At 42.6% G+C, this 19315-nt stretch overlaps 1 protein-coding gene across 1 annotated transcript in view; it reads right to left on the minus strand.

The window, feature by feature from the left end:
- The window catches only part of PHACTR1 (phosphatase and actin regulator 1), a 96853-nt gene that overhangs the window by 23528 nt on the left and 54010 nt on the right, over positions 1 to 19315 (minus strand). The window contains exons 5-7 of the mRNA XM_044455204.1: positions 16701 to 17025; positions 4125 to 4333; positions 2250 to 2406 (exon numbers count right to left, since the gene is read on the minus strand). Of these exons, the coding sequence (XP_044311139.1) occupies positions 2250 to 2406; positions 4125 to 4333; positions 16701 to 17025 (691 nt within the window). The remainder of the gene's footprint in view (positions 1 to 2249; positions 2407 to 4124; positions 4334 to 16700; positions 17026 to 19315) is intronic.

The following is a 19315-nucleotide window of genomic DNA, read 5'->3' on the forward strand; positions in this document are numbered from 1 at the left end:
TTCTCCATGGCAGTCTGAGAACCTATAAAATAATATTATATTAGTTCATGCTGAAAATAGTTCATTTGTGTTGGATTTAAAAAACAGAGACATGAAAAACCAAATACTGTGGACAAGCCATAATTAACTTCAGACAAATGCATTTAGATTCTAATGATAGCATAAATTAATTGAACTGGCTCTTTTGTAAAACAGGAAAATCCGATTACTCACTTTGGTGTACTCCCAAAGGCAAAAAATTTAGTCTTATTTCAAAATGAGAAATAACAGGTTTGGTTCAGAGACACAGCTAGGCATTGTGCATAGCTAGTATGACAGTGGAGAATAAATATTTGCATCCGGATCCAGGTAGAAAAATGTTTTTTTCTCTTTCTCTACACAGCACAATGTTTGTCCCATAATTCTAAGTAGTTCTAACTTCAACACATGTTAAAATATGCTGCTTTATCACTGCTGCTGGAAGCCTGTTGTAAATTAAGCTCCTGGCTCAGATAGGTCAAAGGATAATACAACAAAAATTTACTGATGTTTCCTCTTTAAAAGCATGACACTTCTAGTAAATAAATGTATTTGGAGATCTGTGCTATGAATAACTTATCTGGCTGAGAAATAGAAGAAAGGTCTGAACTGAGTTATTACAACAGAATGGTTTATAAGTAAACATGTGGATTCATTCCTGCATGTGTGTGAGAGAGTGCAGGTATTCAAGGCTGACAGCCATGCTATGTTTTGCAAAAGCCTTATATTTTTTCTAGGCTTCCATGACTTACAATTAGGATGGAATACAAACAGTACATGACCCGCTGTACTATATCAAGTGCAAAAGTCTAGGTGGAATGAGAGAAGGGGTCAAATCTGGCAGGTGGAGTTGCTGCTGGCACAGCAACACTTAATGCTTCAAAGGTGTTTTGTAAGCTTCCCAGGAGCACTTTGGTCTAGAAAAAGTGGGGTATACATTCCTTAAATAAGCAAACAAAATGCAACTACTAGCTCTCCATCATGGACAACAGCAGCCTTCCAACATCTTCCAGCACTAAATCCAGGTTGCATATTCACACTCAGGAGCTACTAGTCATGCCAGACTAACCATGAAGGCTCAGAAGCAAAGCAAAGCCAAGCCATGCAAAGCCATGATGCATTTGTCAAGGTGGCTTAAGTCTGGCTTGCAAGCTACCCTGAAAAGCCACGGTTTGCCATTGGATGAGTTTGGCCCATGACAGATTGCCACTGGTTAAGCTAATCTGCTAGTGAGCCACTTGACAAGAACAGACACAAGCCTTCGTCACCACAGCCAGGTGGCTAGCTGGCAAGTGCCAGCGCCAGCCTCCGAAGTGTCCAAGCAGTATTCTACTCCCACTGTGACTGCAAGCTATGTTTAGTTCATCAATTTTGTTTGGTTTGGTGTCTGAAAAATATTTGTTCTCATGAGATTGTGGAAGCCACCGGTCAAGCCTGCTTTCACGCCCCTGATTTTGCCAACCAAGAGCAGTCCCTTCAAAATGCCCCCACTGTACCTTGGAAGAGCTGCCTATGGTTGCAACATGTGTATATTTTCCCTCCGGTGTCAGTGGCAGCATACCTCTGAATAGCAGCTGCTCAGAGGTGCTACTAGTCTCATGCCCTACTGTGGCTTTTCCATTAGGCATCTGTTTGGCCACTGCAGGAGCAGAATGCTGGACTCGGCAGACCTCTGGTCCAGTCCTCTAGAGCTCTACTCACATTCTTACCTCCAAGTAAATAAAACTGTCCTCATATGGTGGTTTATGTTTCCTAACTCCAGGGCTAGCTGAAGGAACATTTTTTCAATGAAAGTCTCCGGCAAATGCCCAACACAGCTGGGGAAGGCACTGGCATACATATCACCGCCTAACACCAAGTCAACAATGACTCAAAGTGAGAGTGGCCGATTGCTCCACATGAAAGCATGCGCCTTTGCCTCTCCAGGCATTCCACTGCAGAATCTGAAGGCCAGACTGGACCTGACTTAAATGCACCTGTGCTGTTACATGTCACTTCCCCTTGTCTAACAGCTATCGGATGGCAAGAAGTTACTTTTTAAGCAACAAAAACAACCCCCTAAACATTTTCTTCCTAGAGTTATTTTGGATTCACTTCTTTGCCAGATGAACAAGAGGTAGACTGAGATGCTCACCAGCCCTAAGATGTTGTATAGCAGAATAAAAAGTTGCTGAGATAATCTCACCCCTTTACTTTCACTGAGGAGCAGGCAACCCCAAAGTTGCTCTTACCTTGTCAGCTTTGTCCCAATTTGCTGCCTCAGCTCCAGCCTTTCCTCATCAGTCTGCATGGGGAGGATGTTCTTCTCCTCCAATTCTCGTTTGGATGGCCTGTTGCTAAGTTTGATGGCTAAAGAATCTTTCCTGCAGACCTTCACTGCAAGGGAACCTTGGGCAGAAAGAAGTAGCTTTGGAGAAGAGTTTTATCAAGGATACAAGAGGACAGCAAGACAGAACAGGTCCTCCACTGCATCCAAGCATCAGTCCTTTAGCATCAGAACACGCATGACCACGGAGCAATGTTCATAGATCTATTGACCTTGGCTATCATCTAGATAACAGGCTGCTTAATGCAGGATTGGTACTGCATGATGCAAGTACAGAATCCCTGACAGATGGCCAACCTTTCTCTGCTTAAATGTCTTCAGTGAAGGAGGGTCAACCAATTCCTGAGGCCATCTGTTCCACTGCTGAACAGTTCTCACTCTTAGGAAGTTATCTCCTGATGTTTAGCTGAAATCTGCTTCCCTGAAATTTCTACCAGCTGGTCCTAGTTCTGCTCTCTGGAGCAAGAGAGAACAAGTGTGCTCTATCGATTGCATGGCATCCTTTCAGATGCTTGAAGACTGCTATCATGTCTCCCCTCAATTTTCTCTTCTCCAGGCTAAAACATACCCAACTTGTTCAAACATTCCTTATACCAGTTGATTCCCAGACCTTTCACCATCCTGGATGCTTTTCTTTGGAGGTATTCCAACATACTTATAGTTATATCCCACTTTTTTTCTTTTTTAAAGAACTCAGAGTGGCTTACATCATTCTCATGCTGCTGCTCTCAATCCCTGAGAGTTTGTGACTGACCCAAAGTCACTCAGTTGGCTCCAGGGCTGAGCAGGGACTAGAGCCCAGATTGCTCGAGTCCAAGGCAAACTTGTCAATGTCTTTCTGAAAATGGGGTGCCCAGAGCTGGACACAGTAATCCAACTGTTGAGATGGATTACTTGTGCTCATCTCCCAGCTCCATAAACCTTAATTCAAGGGGCTGCTGCCACCATCTCTATAAGAGGAGAGATGGGTTCTCCTGTACTTAAGGACTTTAAAGAGGAAGTCCTAGAACTTCTGCTCAGTTTCTTGATGCCTGATTCCAACCCCATCAAAACAATCAGGAACTTTGCCAACTATGACAGTTCAGGAAGAAGAATATGCTGCACATCCCACGGAACTTGCATAAAATATATTTGCAGAATATGTTCACACAGTGCTAGTGCTGGGACCCAGCAACCATGGGCAATAACCTGGGCCTTGGTCAGCACTCCTGCATGCTCCACCACCAATATCTGTCCTGGGGCATCTTGGGACTGCCATTTATGCCTGACATTCTCTTAGAGTCTCTAGCATACTGTTGCCCGAGGTCAAATACCCCAGAGAGCCCTGCATGCAGTTGCTCCAGAGGAATTGTGGAAAATGGGAATGGTGGCTCAAGCCACTCCAGAATTCATTGGAGCAGAGCTGCTCTACCTGCCAACACTCAATTTGGGGGCCACTAATGAAGAAGATGGCTCATTAAGGAGTTCTGTTCTGAAGCTGGCCCCAAATAGGCATGGGTGCATAGGAGTGGAGTGCATTTCAGTGCTTCCGTAGTTTTTCTTGTCTACCACAATTTTAATAGGATTTTTTAAGGCAAGGTGTTCTTGTATATTAGTTTTCCCATGCTAAAGCATGGTAGTGACCCATCTGACTACCAGAGAGTATTTTTCACATGACTGATTTAGGAATTATTAACAACTGAGTGAAATAGTACTAGGCTGTTCTCTGCACAGTGGCTCTGTTCCTTCTTCAGTGCTGTGAGAAAAGAACACATGCCCAGCAGGAGAAGAAGACTCCTACTTGTAAATAAGGAGCTGTCATCATCCTCCTCCTCATCCTCATCCTCTTCTTCTCGTGTGTAGAGGCATGAAGAATCTTCATATTCAGATTCATGAGGCACATTTTCTTTATTGTCATCACATTCGATCACAACAGTTGGCACTTGTCTCATGTCCGGAAGGCCCCCAGGTCCGGTTTTGGTGACGCTGTCACCTCCGTGTAAACCAGAGCTTTGGGGAAATCATGAAAAAGAGGAGAGAGAAAAGCATTAGAATTATTCACTCCACAAGAATCAGAAGTTGTTGGCATCTTTCAGAGTTAAAACAGGAGTAACAGTTTTCACTGCATAAAGATACTATATTCTCTCCTGGGATGAAGAGATCTTCAAATCTGCAGCATGATTCAATTTGTGTGGGGTCAACAGTGACTGTAAAACATGCTAGATGGATAATACTCATACTACTACCTATGTAGATCCAGGATAAACCTTTAAATGAATAAGTGTACATGTGCCAGAATGCCACAAAAATGGACAGACCAGTGTAACTTTGAGGTAATGCAAGACTAATTAGCCAGCTATGCTCCAGTTGGTTCTTCATAAGATTCTCCTACAAATTGCAAAGCTGGGATCAAATCAGTGTTGAAGGATCCACTGTGGCTACTCTTTAAATTGTATGCATTTCTTTATCCCAATTGTGCACAAAATACACCAGAAATTATTAATTTCCTTGCTATCCTGTATATTTCTGTATAACTAAATTTAAAACAAAGTAAATAATTTAAAAATCTGATAAAATAAGATAAAATGTGAACATAGTTAAACACAAGCTAGACAAACAGAAAGGGGATATTGCACAATGCTGAAAATCAGACAAGAAACTGCAAAAATGCAAGCCTGAGAACTACTTTGCAGCTCTTTCTGAAAGTGCAGAAGTGAGCCTGAGGCGCGTGAGCCTCCATGAGGAAAAAATGCCAAAGAGGGAGAGCTTCCACCAAGGAGCAGGAATCTGTGATTTGTGAGGAACCTGAGAGGGCTATGAAAATCCAAAAGAGTTCCACAATTTGGCCCTCTGGATTCTGGTTCACACATCCCTGTGCATATATCAACTTGATGTGGTATAAATTGACTTAACTTCCAGATTTCTGTTGATAAGACAGTCCATGATTTGTGCCTAAAAAAAAAACCCCTAAGGAAATTTATGCAAATTGAGGGATTTGAGTAAATTTCCTTAGATACGCGTATGTGCACGCATACACACAGGTGCATGAAAACCACAGCCTGCCTTAGAGACAGGTGCTTATGAAAAACTCTGACTTGGCTCACTTCCAATCATTAGATTGGATGCAGGGAAGGAATCTGTCAAGCTCAAATGGACCAAATTTCCCAGTCTTAACACCTCCTACTAGGGAAGCCCAGATTTTACCTCCATAATGGACACAAGCAAGGTGTAATCAGTGTAGTCTAGAGGGTTTATAAATGCTTCAATGAAAAGAAGCATACAAACAAATCCATAACAAATGGTGAATTTCCAAGTTTTCCTTCTGCAAGGAGTTCCAAGTGAGGCACAGAATATGTGTCAGTCTTTCCCAGTTTGGCACTTTCCAGATATATAAAAGCCTTTTCCAAATTGGTACCTTCCAGTTATTTTGCACTTTGATTCCCATTTGCCCCAGTCAGCATGGAAAATTGTCAGAAATGCCTGAGGCACTTGTGTCTACTTCAAAACATCTGGAGGTCTTAACCGTGGGGCAGGCTGACATAGACAGAGGAACAAATCCAATATGCCAATGATGAACATCTCTATAGCTAAGTATAATATCCCTCAGTCTTTCTCAAGTTCTACTGACAAACAGATAATTCAAAAATTTAAGTGAACTGGCATAGTTGGATTAGACAAAATCACTATGGACCTTCAACCCATGAAGAAGAACTGAACTTAGATGCTGCCAGAGGCACACAGTACTTCTGAAGAATGAGTGGACCAAGATGACCATCGATGGATACATCCAGGATAAAAATCGATGGATAAACATATCACTATGTTTAGTCTTGTCAGTTAACAGAGGGAGAAAGCAATATTATGATGATCATAAGCCACTGAAATGCAGGGGAACAGTGAGGCAAGTTCTGTCTTCCCATCTTTGCACCCTGCATTTTCATGGGCTTCTTTTACCTAGTCTGCAAAAGCAGTTTGGAGGGAGAGGACAGGAAGCTGTGAAGGCCTCATAAAAACTCAGATCCTGGCTTTTCCAGTCTTCTCCCCTTCCCACCCACCAAAACACCCCCTACACCTCTTCTCCAAAGATGTCTTCCCAACCTCAGAGAAGCACCCACATGTTCCATTCCACACTGTGTAAGAGGCGGAAGGGGACAGATTATGGATTCCTTTCTCTAAGGTCAGAATGCTATCCCCTGCCTTGAATCTGGGGATCCAAAGTATCTCATGGTCCCTTAGACAGTGTATGGTGGTCATAAGATTGCTCCTTAAGATAGATGAAAATTGTGCACTTACATAGTACCTATTACTTTCTATAGGGTTGAGTTAGAATTGCATCATTTGAGAATAAATCGTACTCTGTTAATTACATTGTTATCATGATGATGTTGTATTTTGTGGAGATAATTTTGCAAATGTTGTATTTACAAGTGTAGAGCAATAGCGCTAAGGGGATACTTATCATTGCTAGGCTTACTGAAGAGATAAAATGGGTGCCTTGATGAGAAATATTCAAATTTTGCCCTATGAAGTATAAAAGATTGATGACAAATTGGACTGGCAATCTCTGGACTTGATTTTAATCACTTTATACATTGAACTGATGTTATTGGAAAATCAATTTTGGAACACACCAGACAAAATCTTTCTAATGATATATAACTGCAAAATTCTCTTAGAATCTTCAATTAACTTTTCATTTACAGGTATGCTTCAATAATTTAAATTAAATGAAGTTTCTTTCATACTTTATTTTTTAAAAATAAATTCTGCCTTCCTACAAATCTGTGCATTTAATGGATAATATAGAAAATTAAATAGAATGTCTCAGAAACAGGGAACACAGAACAACTGTATTGCTCTTTCAAAAATCTCAGCAAATAAAAAGTCATAAACAAGAGATCTAGAAGTATATGTTGACTCTATATCGTACATGATTAGATAAATACTAAATCAACCCTACTCTGGAATCAACACACAAAATGACTTCTATTCATGCTCCCTGCCTCCCTCCTCCTCTCTCAGACACACAAACATAGACTGCAAGAATACATATTGCTACCACTGGGAACATGTCCTTGCCTAGTCAAAATCTATTTCAAGAATGGGAATGTGGGATTCATTCACTCTCCTTATGTCCATTGTAGGAAAAACAATGGAATGTCCCATAATAGCGAGAGATCTAGAGATGCTAGATAGGGAAGGGAGGCTGGCAGCCACACAACATGGCTTCCGCAAAAACAGGTCCTGCCAGACAAACCTTGTGGAATTCTATGACAAGGTTTCGAGATGGCTAGATGGAGGGGATGCAGTGGATGTGGTTTACCTGGATTTCAGTAAGGCCTTTGACAAAGTGCCCCATGATATCCTGGTTGCGAAATTGAGGAGTTTTGAGATAGACCAATGCACTGTCCAATGAATTAGGACATGGTTGACTGACCGAAAGCAGAGGGTAACCATTAGTGGGGAATCATCAGGATGGTGACCAGTGACAAGCGGGGTCCCCCAGGGCTCTGTCCTGGGGCTGATCCTGTTCAATCTTTTCATCAACGACATGGAAGAAGGGTGAACACTCTGCTGATCAAATTCATACACGATACTAAAACTGGGGCAGTGGTCACAACCGAGGAGCAGGTACTCCAGATCCAAAAGGATCTGGACAGACTATGGAAGTGGCAGGAGACAACAGAATGGCATTCAATGTGGATAAGTGCAAGGTCTGGCACTTGGGGCATAGGAATGGGTGTCTTAAGTACAGGTTAGGGGACAAGTGGCTGGAGAGCATCTCTTGTGAAAGGCATCTCAGGGTACTGGTTGACTGCAGGCTAAACATGAGTCAGCAGTGTGAAGAGGTGGTCAAAAGGGCGAATGCCACCCTTGGTTGTATAGCCAGAAGCGTGGCTCCTACATTGAGAGAGGTATTACTACCACTCTATATGACTCTGGTGCACCCGCAACTGGAGTATTGTGTTCAGTTCTGGGCCCCTCATTACAGGAAGGAGATAGCCAGGTTAGAGTCAGTGCAGCGTAGGGCCACAAGGATGGTGGCCGGTTTGCAGGGAAAGCTGTATGAGGTGAGACTAAGGGAACTGGGTCTTTTCAGCCTGGAGAAGAGGAGACTCAGAGGGGATCTGGTGGCGACATACAGGCATGTGAGGGGGTGTCACACAGAGGTGGGTAGAGACCTGTTCTCCCCTGCAGAAGAAGGCAGGACACATTCCAGCAGAGCAAAGCTCAGGGAACCAAGGTTCAATTTGGATGCCAGGAAGTACTTCCTGACAGTTAGGACCCTGAGGGTATGGAATGGGCTTCCACAGGAGGTGGTTGAGGCCCCATCGGTGCGGGTGTTCAAAGATAGGCTGGACATGCACATGTTGTGAGAGGAGCCGGCTGGAGCTGAGGGTTAGACTAGATGGCCTGGGAGGGCCTTCTGACTCGCTCTGTTTCTATGTTTCTATGTTTCCTTATGCCACATGATTGCATCAATCCTATTTGGATGGCTGTAATTATGACACAGTTCATCATGTTCAAGTTGAACATGAGAACTGTAATGTGAGAGGAAATGCCCCATTTCCAGACTTGGAGTTTGATCCAGCCCTTGGAAGAACCAGACGATTCTTGTCTACTGGTGGAATAATATTACTGGATCTAGTAATTCAGGGTATTTAGGATTTACATGTGCCTCAACACTTTGACTTTCAATCCAGTTCTATCACAATTTTGGATATTGAGGAAAGTATTAATTCACTGAAACAAAGATTTCTTTTACTTTAGCTCAGAGTTGGTGCAAGTGTGTAAAGGAGATTTTACGACATCCCTCCTTTCTATTGCCCATAGAGCCAGGTTTCCCCTCTGTTAGAATGTTACTATGAATAATAGCTCTACTTTCAAGTGAGAGACAGAAAAATATCCTGTTTGCAGATGGCTCTATTGATCAGGTGACTGTGCATCACACCTTTGTTAGTTCAAGAACCTGTCAGCCTGATATCAGAAGAAGCATGTTAAAACCTGAAAAAGCCTATAGCCAATGAATAGAACCAATTAGTCTTAAAGATGCTGCTGTCCTCAGAATTTTGGTATTTAATTATTTTGTTTCCCTGTAATTAAGGCCAAAGCATCTTCGATATTATACCGTACACTTCATATTATATTCATGTGCAGTGCAATCTCATGCTTGTTTATTCATAAGCAAGTTCTATCCATTTGATCAGGTTTGCCTTTTAATACTGTGCAATTGTGGTGTATTACAACCACACAATTTCATGTAGTTTCTATATATATTATAGGCACATGCAGTGTCAAGACTTCTCAACTAAAAGCCTGTTGCAACAACATCGCAAAATACCTCCTCTGGGTTTCATTTTATTTCTGAACTGCAAATGTCAGTGCTGTCAAATCACATGGAAGGGACACTGCTTGGTGAAACCAACCTCTTTAAAATAAAACATGCATCCTCTGAAATTTTATACTCATCTCCTTGGAGACATCATCACATTTGCAAAAACAGAAGTTTCTCGACAAAATATCTTTAAAATGCATTGAGCCATGCAAACTTTGAAGATAGTTTGTCCATGTCTTAAGCAAAGAATGGCTGCTTCTCTAAGAGAAAACAGCTACAAACATTTAATCTCTCAAGGGCTGCAAAAATGAACAGACATCATTTTGACAGTCAGCACAACTGAAAGAATTGGTCTATTAGTGTAGTACAAAGCTTACTGCTTCAGACTTTGGGAAAAAGTTAGGGACCATGTGCTTTTTTGTGTCCCTCCTCTTCAGCATTGCACCAAAGAAGTCCAAATTTCGCAATATGGATGCTGCAATCTTAAGAACCCTGAGTGAATGGCCCAAGGACCAAAGGATATAATGGACCTCTCCTGCAAGGCCATAGTCGTGAAGAAGGCTGGACTATTTTCCTCAGTCTACTCATATCCAACTCCCAGCCTCAATAGAAAGCCCTGTAAGGACTTCTCTTCCACAAACACAACAGCATCCTTGGAAGAAGTTTGGAAAAATTAAAAGGTGAGCCAGAAGAGGAGGGAATGGAGAGGATGTCAGAATGCTGCATCCACAAACCTCTCCAACTCTGGTCTTCACCACCAGATGAATGAGCAAGCTGGGTGGACTCTGGAAAATAGAAGGGAGACAGAGCTGTAAAAGCCTCTGCTGCTGTTCCCGCTCTTCCTGGCCTTGACTGGCAGCACACAGGAGGGGCAGAAGGTCCTGTGATTCTGCAGCCCTTTCTCTAGAGCACTCCAATCCTTTAGGATGGCATTTTGAGGGAATCTGTATGCAGTTTCTAACTTTTCATACATTTGTATTGCTTCCAGCATTTAGGATCTGAACAAAAAGGAACTCTTCGTGTATAAGAAAGAAATGCTGCAAATGTGAGGGAACAGAGACGAGTGAAACAAAATTAGGTTTTGATGACATATTAGCCACAGCTATGGATACTTGTATAGCCCCATCTCTTCACTGCTGCTTATCTTGCACTTGATTCTCAGTCTGATTTCTGAGAGTTTTGTCTGACACTGATTCCTAGTCTCAGGCCTTCCTGAAGCCTCAGAGAATCCCTTGTTCCCAGGCAACTCAGGGAAACAGATATGGAAGGGCATTATGGGGCTTCTACCCTAGCTGCCTAGCTGCCCAGGAGGTCCCCAGAGGCCAGCTTTCCTGCTTCCAGAAGTCCCCAGACTCTGAAAACTTGGGTTGTGAGGAAAACAGCAAGACTTGCCCACTTCACATCATCACAGCCAGAGTTTATAAAAATGGGTTAGCCAGGCCTCAACTGGTAAGGGGGCAGGGGATGACACAGACAATTAGCCTAGATCCAGAAACTTTTCTATTTAAACCTTAGTCTTCCTTTGATCTGTGTTGGAGGAACATACAGACAATTGTGTCAGGCTTCCAGCCCTGGCACCACTTGGAGCTTTCCATGACACTAATCTCCTTCCCGAGAAACCTAGCAGAACCTGACTGTTGCTCAAGACCTGCTCCTTAGCCAAACACAAGTTATATCCCAGAGTATCACCGGAAGTCATGGTCTGAAATGGCACACTTGCCTAAAAATGTTCCTTCATTTTAAACAAATTCAGTCTGAAATTATCTGAATGCAAGATCCCCATGAATGTTTGAAAGATATTCTGCTGGACTCTACTCCCAAGAGGACTGCCTCTACTGGTTTATCTGAGGCCATCTTGGGTACAAAAGGTTAAGCACTATCACACTAGAGTATGTCTGTGCAGTATGGGTTGGGCAACTTATAGCTCCCAGATGTTGCTGGACTGTAACTCCCATCATCATTCAGGGCTTATGGTGGTTGCTGTCCAACAATACCCGGAAGGCCATTGGATGGCCCTCTCTCATGTAGGAGGAAGATTCTAATTTAGAGGTCTTTAGTTATAATCTCACAAACCCTACTAGATAGTAGGCCTTCCTGTATGACAACCTGGCAACCTGGAATATCACCCTCCGCACTCCTGAGAGTAGCCATTCAACTCAAATTTCACATCCAGCCTAGCATATCAGTTAGTTTATTGGATGAGAGACACAGACCTTCAGTAGCCTACATTCAGTTAAGAGTTGGGGGAGGGGACACAAATTAAATTACCTGCTTTCTCCTTATTAACTGTCGTGTTTGTCCTAGTAACTGCAGGCACAGTAGGCATTTAGAAAAATAGAACATCTATTGCTGTGGGGGGAACAGATGCCTCTAGAAGTCATATGGGGAGAAATCTTATTGCACGTAGGGTGAATTACGTGAATTTTTCAGGTACAATGGACCAGATTGTGCAGTTAACATGAGCTTGTCTGGATGGAAGTAGATGCCCAAAAGGAACCTCGTGGGGAACACAGAACAGTCTGTTGCAGTTAATTGTGGCCTTGCATGGGCTCAATCAATTTGCTCTCTTGGGTAATGAGATAGAAGAGCTAAACCAGAATTCTTGACCATTGGTGATGCTGGATGGCACTGATGGAAGCTGAAGGACAAAGGCCTGGAAGGCTCCAGCTTGGGTCAGGCTGGATTGCACCAATGGCTGACCTATCTTTCTCCAACCCTGGGCAGCCCAAGGGAATGGCAGGGAGGGGATTTTGTAGAGGCCTCTTTCTGTTCAGGGGTTTCCAACTCTATCTAGGCATCTACTAAAAGACAAGGAGAATCTTTCTAGCCCCCCAAATTGTTATGACTGCATTCAAATTTGGCTTTGTCCAGACCACCATGGAACTATTTCCCAGCCTGCCTTCCCCTTTAATATGATGGGGCTGGGACCGAACTGGATTCAAGGCTAGCTGTGTGAATGCAGTGGGCTTGCCTGTTCGGTTGGCTCTGCAAATAGCAGCCCCGAAGGAGACTAAGCACCCTTGGACATTGGGAAATGGGGAGGAAGGCTTCACACAGGCCTCCCTCTCTTCTAATGCCTCAGTCCTGACAAATACCGCCACCCTACCAAAGCTACTTTTGCACTTCAAGGGAAGCCTCCATTTGCACCAATGGGAGCTTCCCTTGAAATGTGGAGAGGCTGTTTGTGGGAGGCTGCAGAGAGAAGCCACAGGAGGACGAGAGGGATCAAGCTTCCTCTCTGCATCCCCCAAGGTCCCAAGGCACTCGAGGTTTCTCTGTTGCTGCTATCTGCTGAAGGGCTCTGGCTATCAGCTCCTTGGGACTGCAGCCAAACACGACTGGGAGGCTGCATCCTGTACCTCCCAGGATAAAAATCATGGGAAGGGGAAGCCCAGCTGAGCCCAGACATCAGCCAAAGAAGGAACACTTGGAGGCAGCTTGCCTTACTCCTCGCTACTAAAAAGAATGCAGTCAGTACTATGAAACGCTTCACTGGTGACTCAGCTTTGCCTTTTTCCTCTTCCCTCCCAATTTGCTTTTCTTCTTGCAATGTCTCTTTTAGATTGTAAAATGCTATTAATTTATGTAAGACACTGTGACATCCTCTTTTGGCTGCAGACCACAGTCATAAAATGTTGTGCATAAATAATGCAACAATAACCAAAACGAACTTTAATTGCATTCACATAATTAATTCACACCATTTTGGTCCTTAGTTTACTACATGAGTAATAGATATTACTTAGATATTTATCATTGTACTCAGACATGCTTATTTCATAGGAGATGTTCCCTGCAGTGAATTTCCTGGTTCTGCCCCTTTGGAAAAGTTGTCATCTGACTGAATGATTAATGCATTTCTTAGCTTGTGGTGATCAAAAATAATCAAATATGATTCCCATACTATAATTAGTTGTGCTTATTGAGATGAGCAGCTGTAGCAAGAACCCTAACTGGATGTTTTAAATTTGCTGTGTTTAACCTCCTACCCCAGCAGAGCAATCAGGTGGGCTGGAGGTCTTCTGTAACAAATTCTTTGTTGTTGTTAGCCACAAAGTCATGTCTGACCCATTGCGACCCCATGGACAACATTCCTCCAGGCCTTCCTGTCCTCTACCATCCCCCAGAATCCACTTAAGCTCACACCAAATGCTTCAATGACTCCATCTAGCCACCTCATCCATCTATTGTTCCCAGCATTAGGGTCTTCTCCAGGGAGTCCTTCCTTCTCATTAGGTGGCCAAAGCATTTGAGTTTCATCTTCAGTATCTGGCCTTCTAAAGAGCAGTCAGGGTTGATCTCCTCTAAGACTGACCTCCTCTAAGGTTTAATTGCTTTGTGGTCCAAGGAACTCGCAGGAGTCTCCTCTAGCACCACAATTCAAAGGCCTCAATCCTTTGGCACTCAGCCTTCCTTATGGTCCAACTTTCACAGCCATACATTGCAACTGGGAAAACCATAGCCTTGACTATACGCACTTTTGTTGGCAGGGTGATGTCTCTGCTTTTTAGTATGCTGTCTAGATTTGTCATAGCTTTCCTCCCCAGGAGCAAGCATCTTTTAATTTCTTGGCTGCAGTCCCCATCTGTGGTGATCTTGGAGCCCAGGAAAATAAAATCTGTCACTACCTCCATTTCTTCCCCATCTATTTGCCAGGAAGTGAGAGGACCGGATGCTATGATCTTAGTTTTCTTAATGTTGAGTTTCAAGCCAACTTTTGCACTCTCTTCCTTCACCCACATCAAGAGGCTCTTTAATTCCTCTTCACTTTCTGCCATGAGAGTGGTATCATCTGCATATCTGAGGTTGTTGATATTTCTCCCAGCAATCTTAATTCCAACTGGTGATTCATCTAGCCCTGCCTTTCTCAGGATGTGCTCTGCATATACATTAAATAGCCATGCCAAACTCCTTTCTCAATTTTGAACCAATCAGTGGTTCCGTGCCCAGTTCTCACTGTTGCTTCTTGACCTGCTTATAGGTTTCTCAAGAGACAAATAAGATGGTCTGGTACTCCCATCTCTTTAAGAACTTGCCACAGCATTTCTTAAAAGACCATGGCACTGGTTCTGTTGGTCTGCTCTGGGCTGATTGAGAGAATTCTGTGTTCAGCACATAACATTTAGTTTTCTTCACTAATAAAAGACTGTAATTCAGATAGCTTGCAAAGGAGAACACTTTGAAGCACAAGTTATCTCTGTGAAGGTTTAGGTACTGGGAGTACCAGAATTAAGCTAAACTATTCTGGCATTTTTGGCATTCTAATCCCAGCTTTTTACCCCTGGTCTGGTCCACTATTGGAATGTGAGCCCCTGAAAGGTTCTCTGAAATAGAATTGTGAGCAAAGAGAAATGTAATCAGAGGGTGCCAGAATATCAGCTTAAAGCTGATTTTGCCAGTAAGTAAACTTTAACAGAGGCATTTCAACCTTTAGAAAGAGGTGAGGAAGCGCAAAAGCTGAAAACCATCACATTATTGTTGGTATGGCCATGAAAAGGGAACTTGGCCCCCTGGAAACTCCAGAGGGTAGGACTGGGACCTAAGCAAGGCCACCTTTGGAGATGGGCCTGAAGTCCCAGCCCTGGTCTAGCATTCCTTATGCAGCCATTGCAAAAATGGCTGTTAACAGCAGAAGAACAGTCTTTTGCTGCTACTAATCAACTTTGGCAGCCAGGTGCTGAAAGCGACCCTTTAGCGACCCAGACATATTGGATCCCCTCCACCATCCATCTAACTTTCATTTTCTTGATCATGTTGTTTTAGTTTTAAAAATTACATAAAACTGCCCAGATTAAAAATGTTCTGAGATCTATCCAAGCTCAGTTAAAAAAGCATTATAATGATCACAATCAACCCAAACATTAACAAATAAATACCAGAAACAAAAGAAAGAGAGCAACAGCAATTGGAATGGATATTAGCATCACCTTCATCACACCTAATCCATTAGAACAATAAATAGGTATTTTTTTTAAATGAGAAGCTGGCACAATGAAATAGGAAGAAGTATAAAATACGTGATGCTGAGATAATTCTAGTTCATAGCCATGTAGGTAAATTGTTAATATCAAATGGTTTGCAAAGATGTGTGAAGAGAAATTAGTTCCTCAAATTACCAAAACCTTTCATATGCAAAAAACTATTACCTCAAAGACAATGGAAATTGTTTGATTTGTACACAGACTTCAGTGATCATAACTTTGGCTTTAAAACAAAAACAAAAAACCCACACTGGATATTTATGCAGGAAAAAGAAATGAGGATAATGAGCCGTGTTCCGTAATAGAATAGCTATGTGTTTCTGAAATGCCCAATAGCTGGGAAATATTTTTGCCTTCATTGAAATGCCTGTGAGTGCGTATGGAGGGATGGATAGATAATACTTTTGTCTCCATTAGAATGGGATGCATTTGTCATGCATATAGACTTTCAAGATATCTTAGCAGTAATGGGCACTTGCTCCATGTTTCCCATACATCACTGTTGTGGGAGGGACATGATAGAAAGCTGAGAAGGAGGCCACAGATGTGAATATCCTCTGTGGGAGGATATTTTTTTATTTTTTTTATTTTTCGATTTATATCCTGCCTTTTTCCTACAAAGGGCTCAAGGCAGCTTACTTCATTCTCCTCCTCCATCTTATCCCCACAACAACAAGCCTGTGAGGTAGGTTGGGCTGAGAGTCTGTGACTGGCCCAAAGTCACCCAGTTGGCTCCATGACTGAGCGGGGACTAGAACTCAGATCGTCTGAGTCCCAGTCCCACGCTCTTAACCACGACACCACACTGGCTTATAACCACTTTCAGTAGCGCCTCACTGGATCAAACCAAATGTTCACCTGGTTTAGCATTCCATTTCTCACACCGACCAACAAAGGCAGACGTGGCGCTAAGAGCCCCTCTCCTGAGCAGCTTTGATTTTTAAAGATGAATGTCCTGCACACAATTTTTTTCCACAGCACACAGCTTTGGGATGATTGACAGTGGGGAGGGGAGAGAAAGAGGAGGAGGCGGCGGCGGCAAGTCAAAATGCCCTGTTACCTTTCTAGCCTCTGCATAGTCATGGCCAGTGTCTTATTCAACTCCTCAATCATACGACACCCGGATGGGTGAATGGGTAATGTGCTGGATCCAGAAGGCAAATGAGGGCTGTGGCTGCCATATGGATGCTGGTGCGCTGCTAACTGGGATGGCAGGACTGTGTGGTGATGGGAAGCCAACGGTTGCTGGGAGCTCTTCTGCGCAGAATAGGAGGCGAGGGAGAGGTCTGGTCCCCCTAAAGGCATGCAAATCATGACTTTCTTTGGAGGTAGCGGAGGCGACAGTTTGACTGGCATACAAGGCAGTTTCACAGGAGCACCAGGATCTAAAACACAAACATATGAGATGCTCAGACATGACATGAGTGCTGGGGGAACAATTACAAATATTAAAGGCCCTCAGGTCCCCTTCATTTTCACCCAACCCACACCAAATGGGAGCCCATTTCCTTATGGTGCTCTTTCTTGTACAGCTGCAGTATGTGTGGGAGAACAGTGCAAATGGGTGGAAAGGTCAATTTTTCTGTCCCACCCAACTAGTGCCCACCAACCCAACTCAGCTTTGTCCCTTCAATTTTCTCACACATAATCCAGCTCTGCTTGAAAGAGGGATATCACAAAGACTGGCCATCTAAAAACTGCTTTGAAGAGACACAAGAAGTAACTCACCGACTTCGCTCTTGCTAACATTTTTGGTTGCTTAGTCCAACCTCATAACTAAGAACTAAAACTGGAAATATTGCAATTCACAATATTAGAACTATGTTTGAATGCTTTTGGACTGAAAGACTGCAAAAAGAAAATTCTAGAAAATTGCTACAGGTGTTTGGCAAAGCCACAAATCTTGAAATCAGTACTAACTTTCTTTCAAGCATCTTCTCTTTTAGCCAGGCTGAGAGCAAACCAATAAATTCAGCCAAAACCTCTGCAAGCTAAGCCTGACAAGCCAGTGTGGCCTGGTGGGTAGTGTGTTGGACAGATAGCTACTGCGCAGCCCTGGGTTCAAATCTGCTCTTGACTAAGAAACTCACTGAGTAGCCACAGACATATTCCCATCCCTGCTGCTATAATAGTAAAGGGGGAATATGCTGATATACACCACAATTCACCACTGTATTAGCACGGCCTAATAAAATGTATCAGGCTACTAATGTGAGCAACACTCCATGAAAAATCAAATAGACTATTAAGACTGAGAGCAAAGATATTTCCAAGGTCACAAAACAAAGGGTTGCTTAGTGGATACCCAAACTTTAGCCTCGCAATGACTACAGATAAATGCCTGCATCTGAAGACATTTACCCATAAGTGTCCATAAAACCTTTCCACATGTTATGCTGAAAAAGTGATCTCAGAAACCTGGCAAATCCAATTCAAAGAACAAAAGAACTGGGTTATTTTCAACTGAGTTTCAGTATGTATAGGGTGTGTCCACACCATCTGAAGAGACTTGGATGCAAAGTACTGGGTATTAGAACAAGTTCAGTACTCAGTTATGGGGCATGGGACTGCTCCCTTACTACTGTGACAGCTTCCTTGAATTACTGTTTTGGGAAGGCTATCATGAAAGGGGTGATTTGGCTAAAATTAAAGACAGTTAAAAAGGGGGCTTGTGAATTTAACCGAGCCCTTTCACTAAACTTTTCCTTGCAAACTAAGGGGTTGCTGTAGACCCCAGAGGCTGTTTAAAATATTTGTAAAGCTTAAAAAATGTTTTAGAAAATGCGTGCCACTTCATATTCTATGCATTCCTCAACAACCATTATGTGATTTGTTTTCCTGAGAGATTTTATCTCCTGTACTTTTCATTAAAAAAATAAACGAATTACTAAGCTACCAGCAATCTGATTTTAACTTAACTAGAATGAATGGGGAAATGAAACCATCAAATGGCTAAGCTAACTTGCATTTTTTCTCTGTGGCCCACTGGTGAAACTTACCAGTGTGTTTTACACAGGCTGAAAACATTTTTGAGCAACAGCAGGTTTTTATATCTCCAATATTCTTTCTCTTCTGGTTGCCAAATGGCAGCTCCAGGTCCAAAATTTGGAACATCAAATGACCTGCAGAGCTGAATTTGAATGCCTGGAGACCTTCCTCTCCCCACTTGATCTTAACATCTTGCCTAACAGAGAGAGCTTGAGACTCTAAAAGCTTGCACAATTTTTGAATCTTTTGTTAACCTAATAAAAGTTCCTCACTAAGACAGATTTTAATCTATGCTATATTAATACAAATGTTTGAACTTTTCTTATGGTCAGCCTGGCTACCATTTTTTTTTTTTTTGTATTGGATGCATGTATGCACGCACAGAGAAACACACACTTAAAACGATGATGAAAAATTCAGAAATATTTCTATAACCTATTTGTCAGTGAAGCTGTTTTGGCCATCATATCTCTCCTACAATAGCACCAGAAAAACTCTAGCAAATCATTATCTGCCATCACTCTCCATTAGTCATGCTTAGAGCATCCAAAACATTTTCTTCACAAAATCCTCCGCAGAAAAAGCACAAACACCAATTGAGATGCTAGAACTATATTGAAAACCAGAATGTGTTCATTTCAATTGTGAGATTTCTCATTATACGAATTCCTTCAAACAAGATCCACG

This window comes from Varanus komodoensis, unplaced genomic scaffold (assembly GCF_004798865.1).
Source record: "Varanus komodoensis strain SLA01 unplaced genomic scaffold, ASM479886v1 scaffold8, whole genome shotgun sequence".
Lineage (NCBI taxonomy): Eukaryota > Metazoa > Chordata > Lepidosauria > Squamata > Varanidae > Varanus > Varanus komodoensis.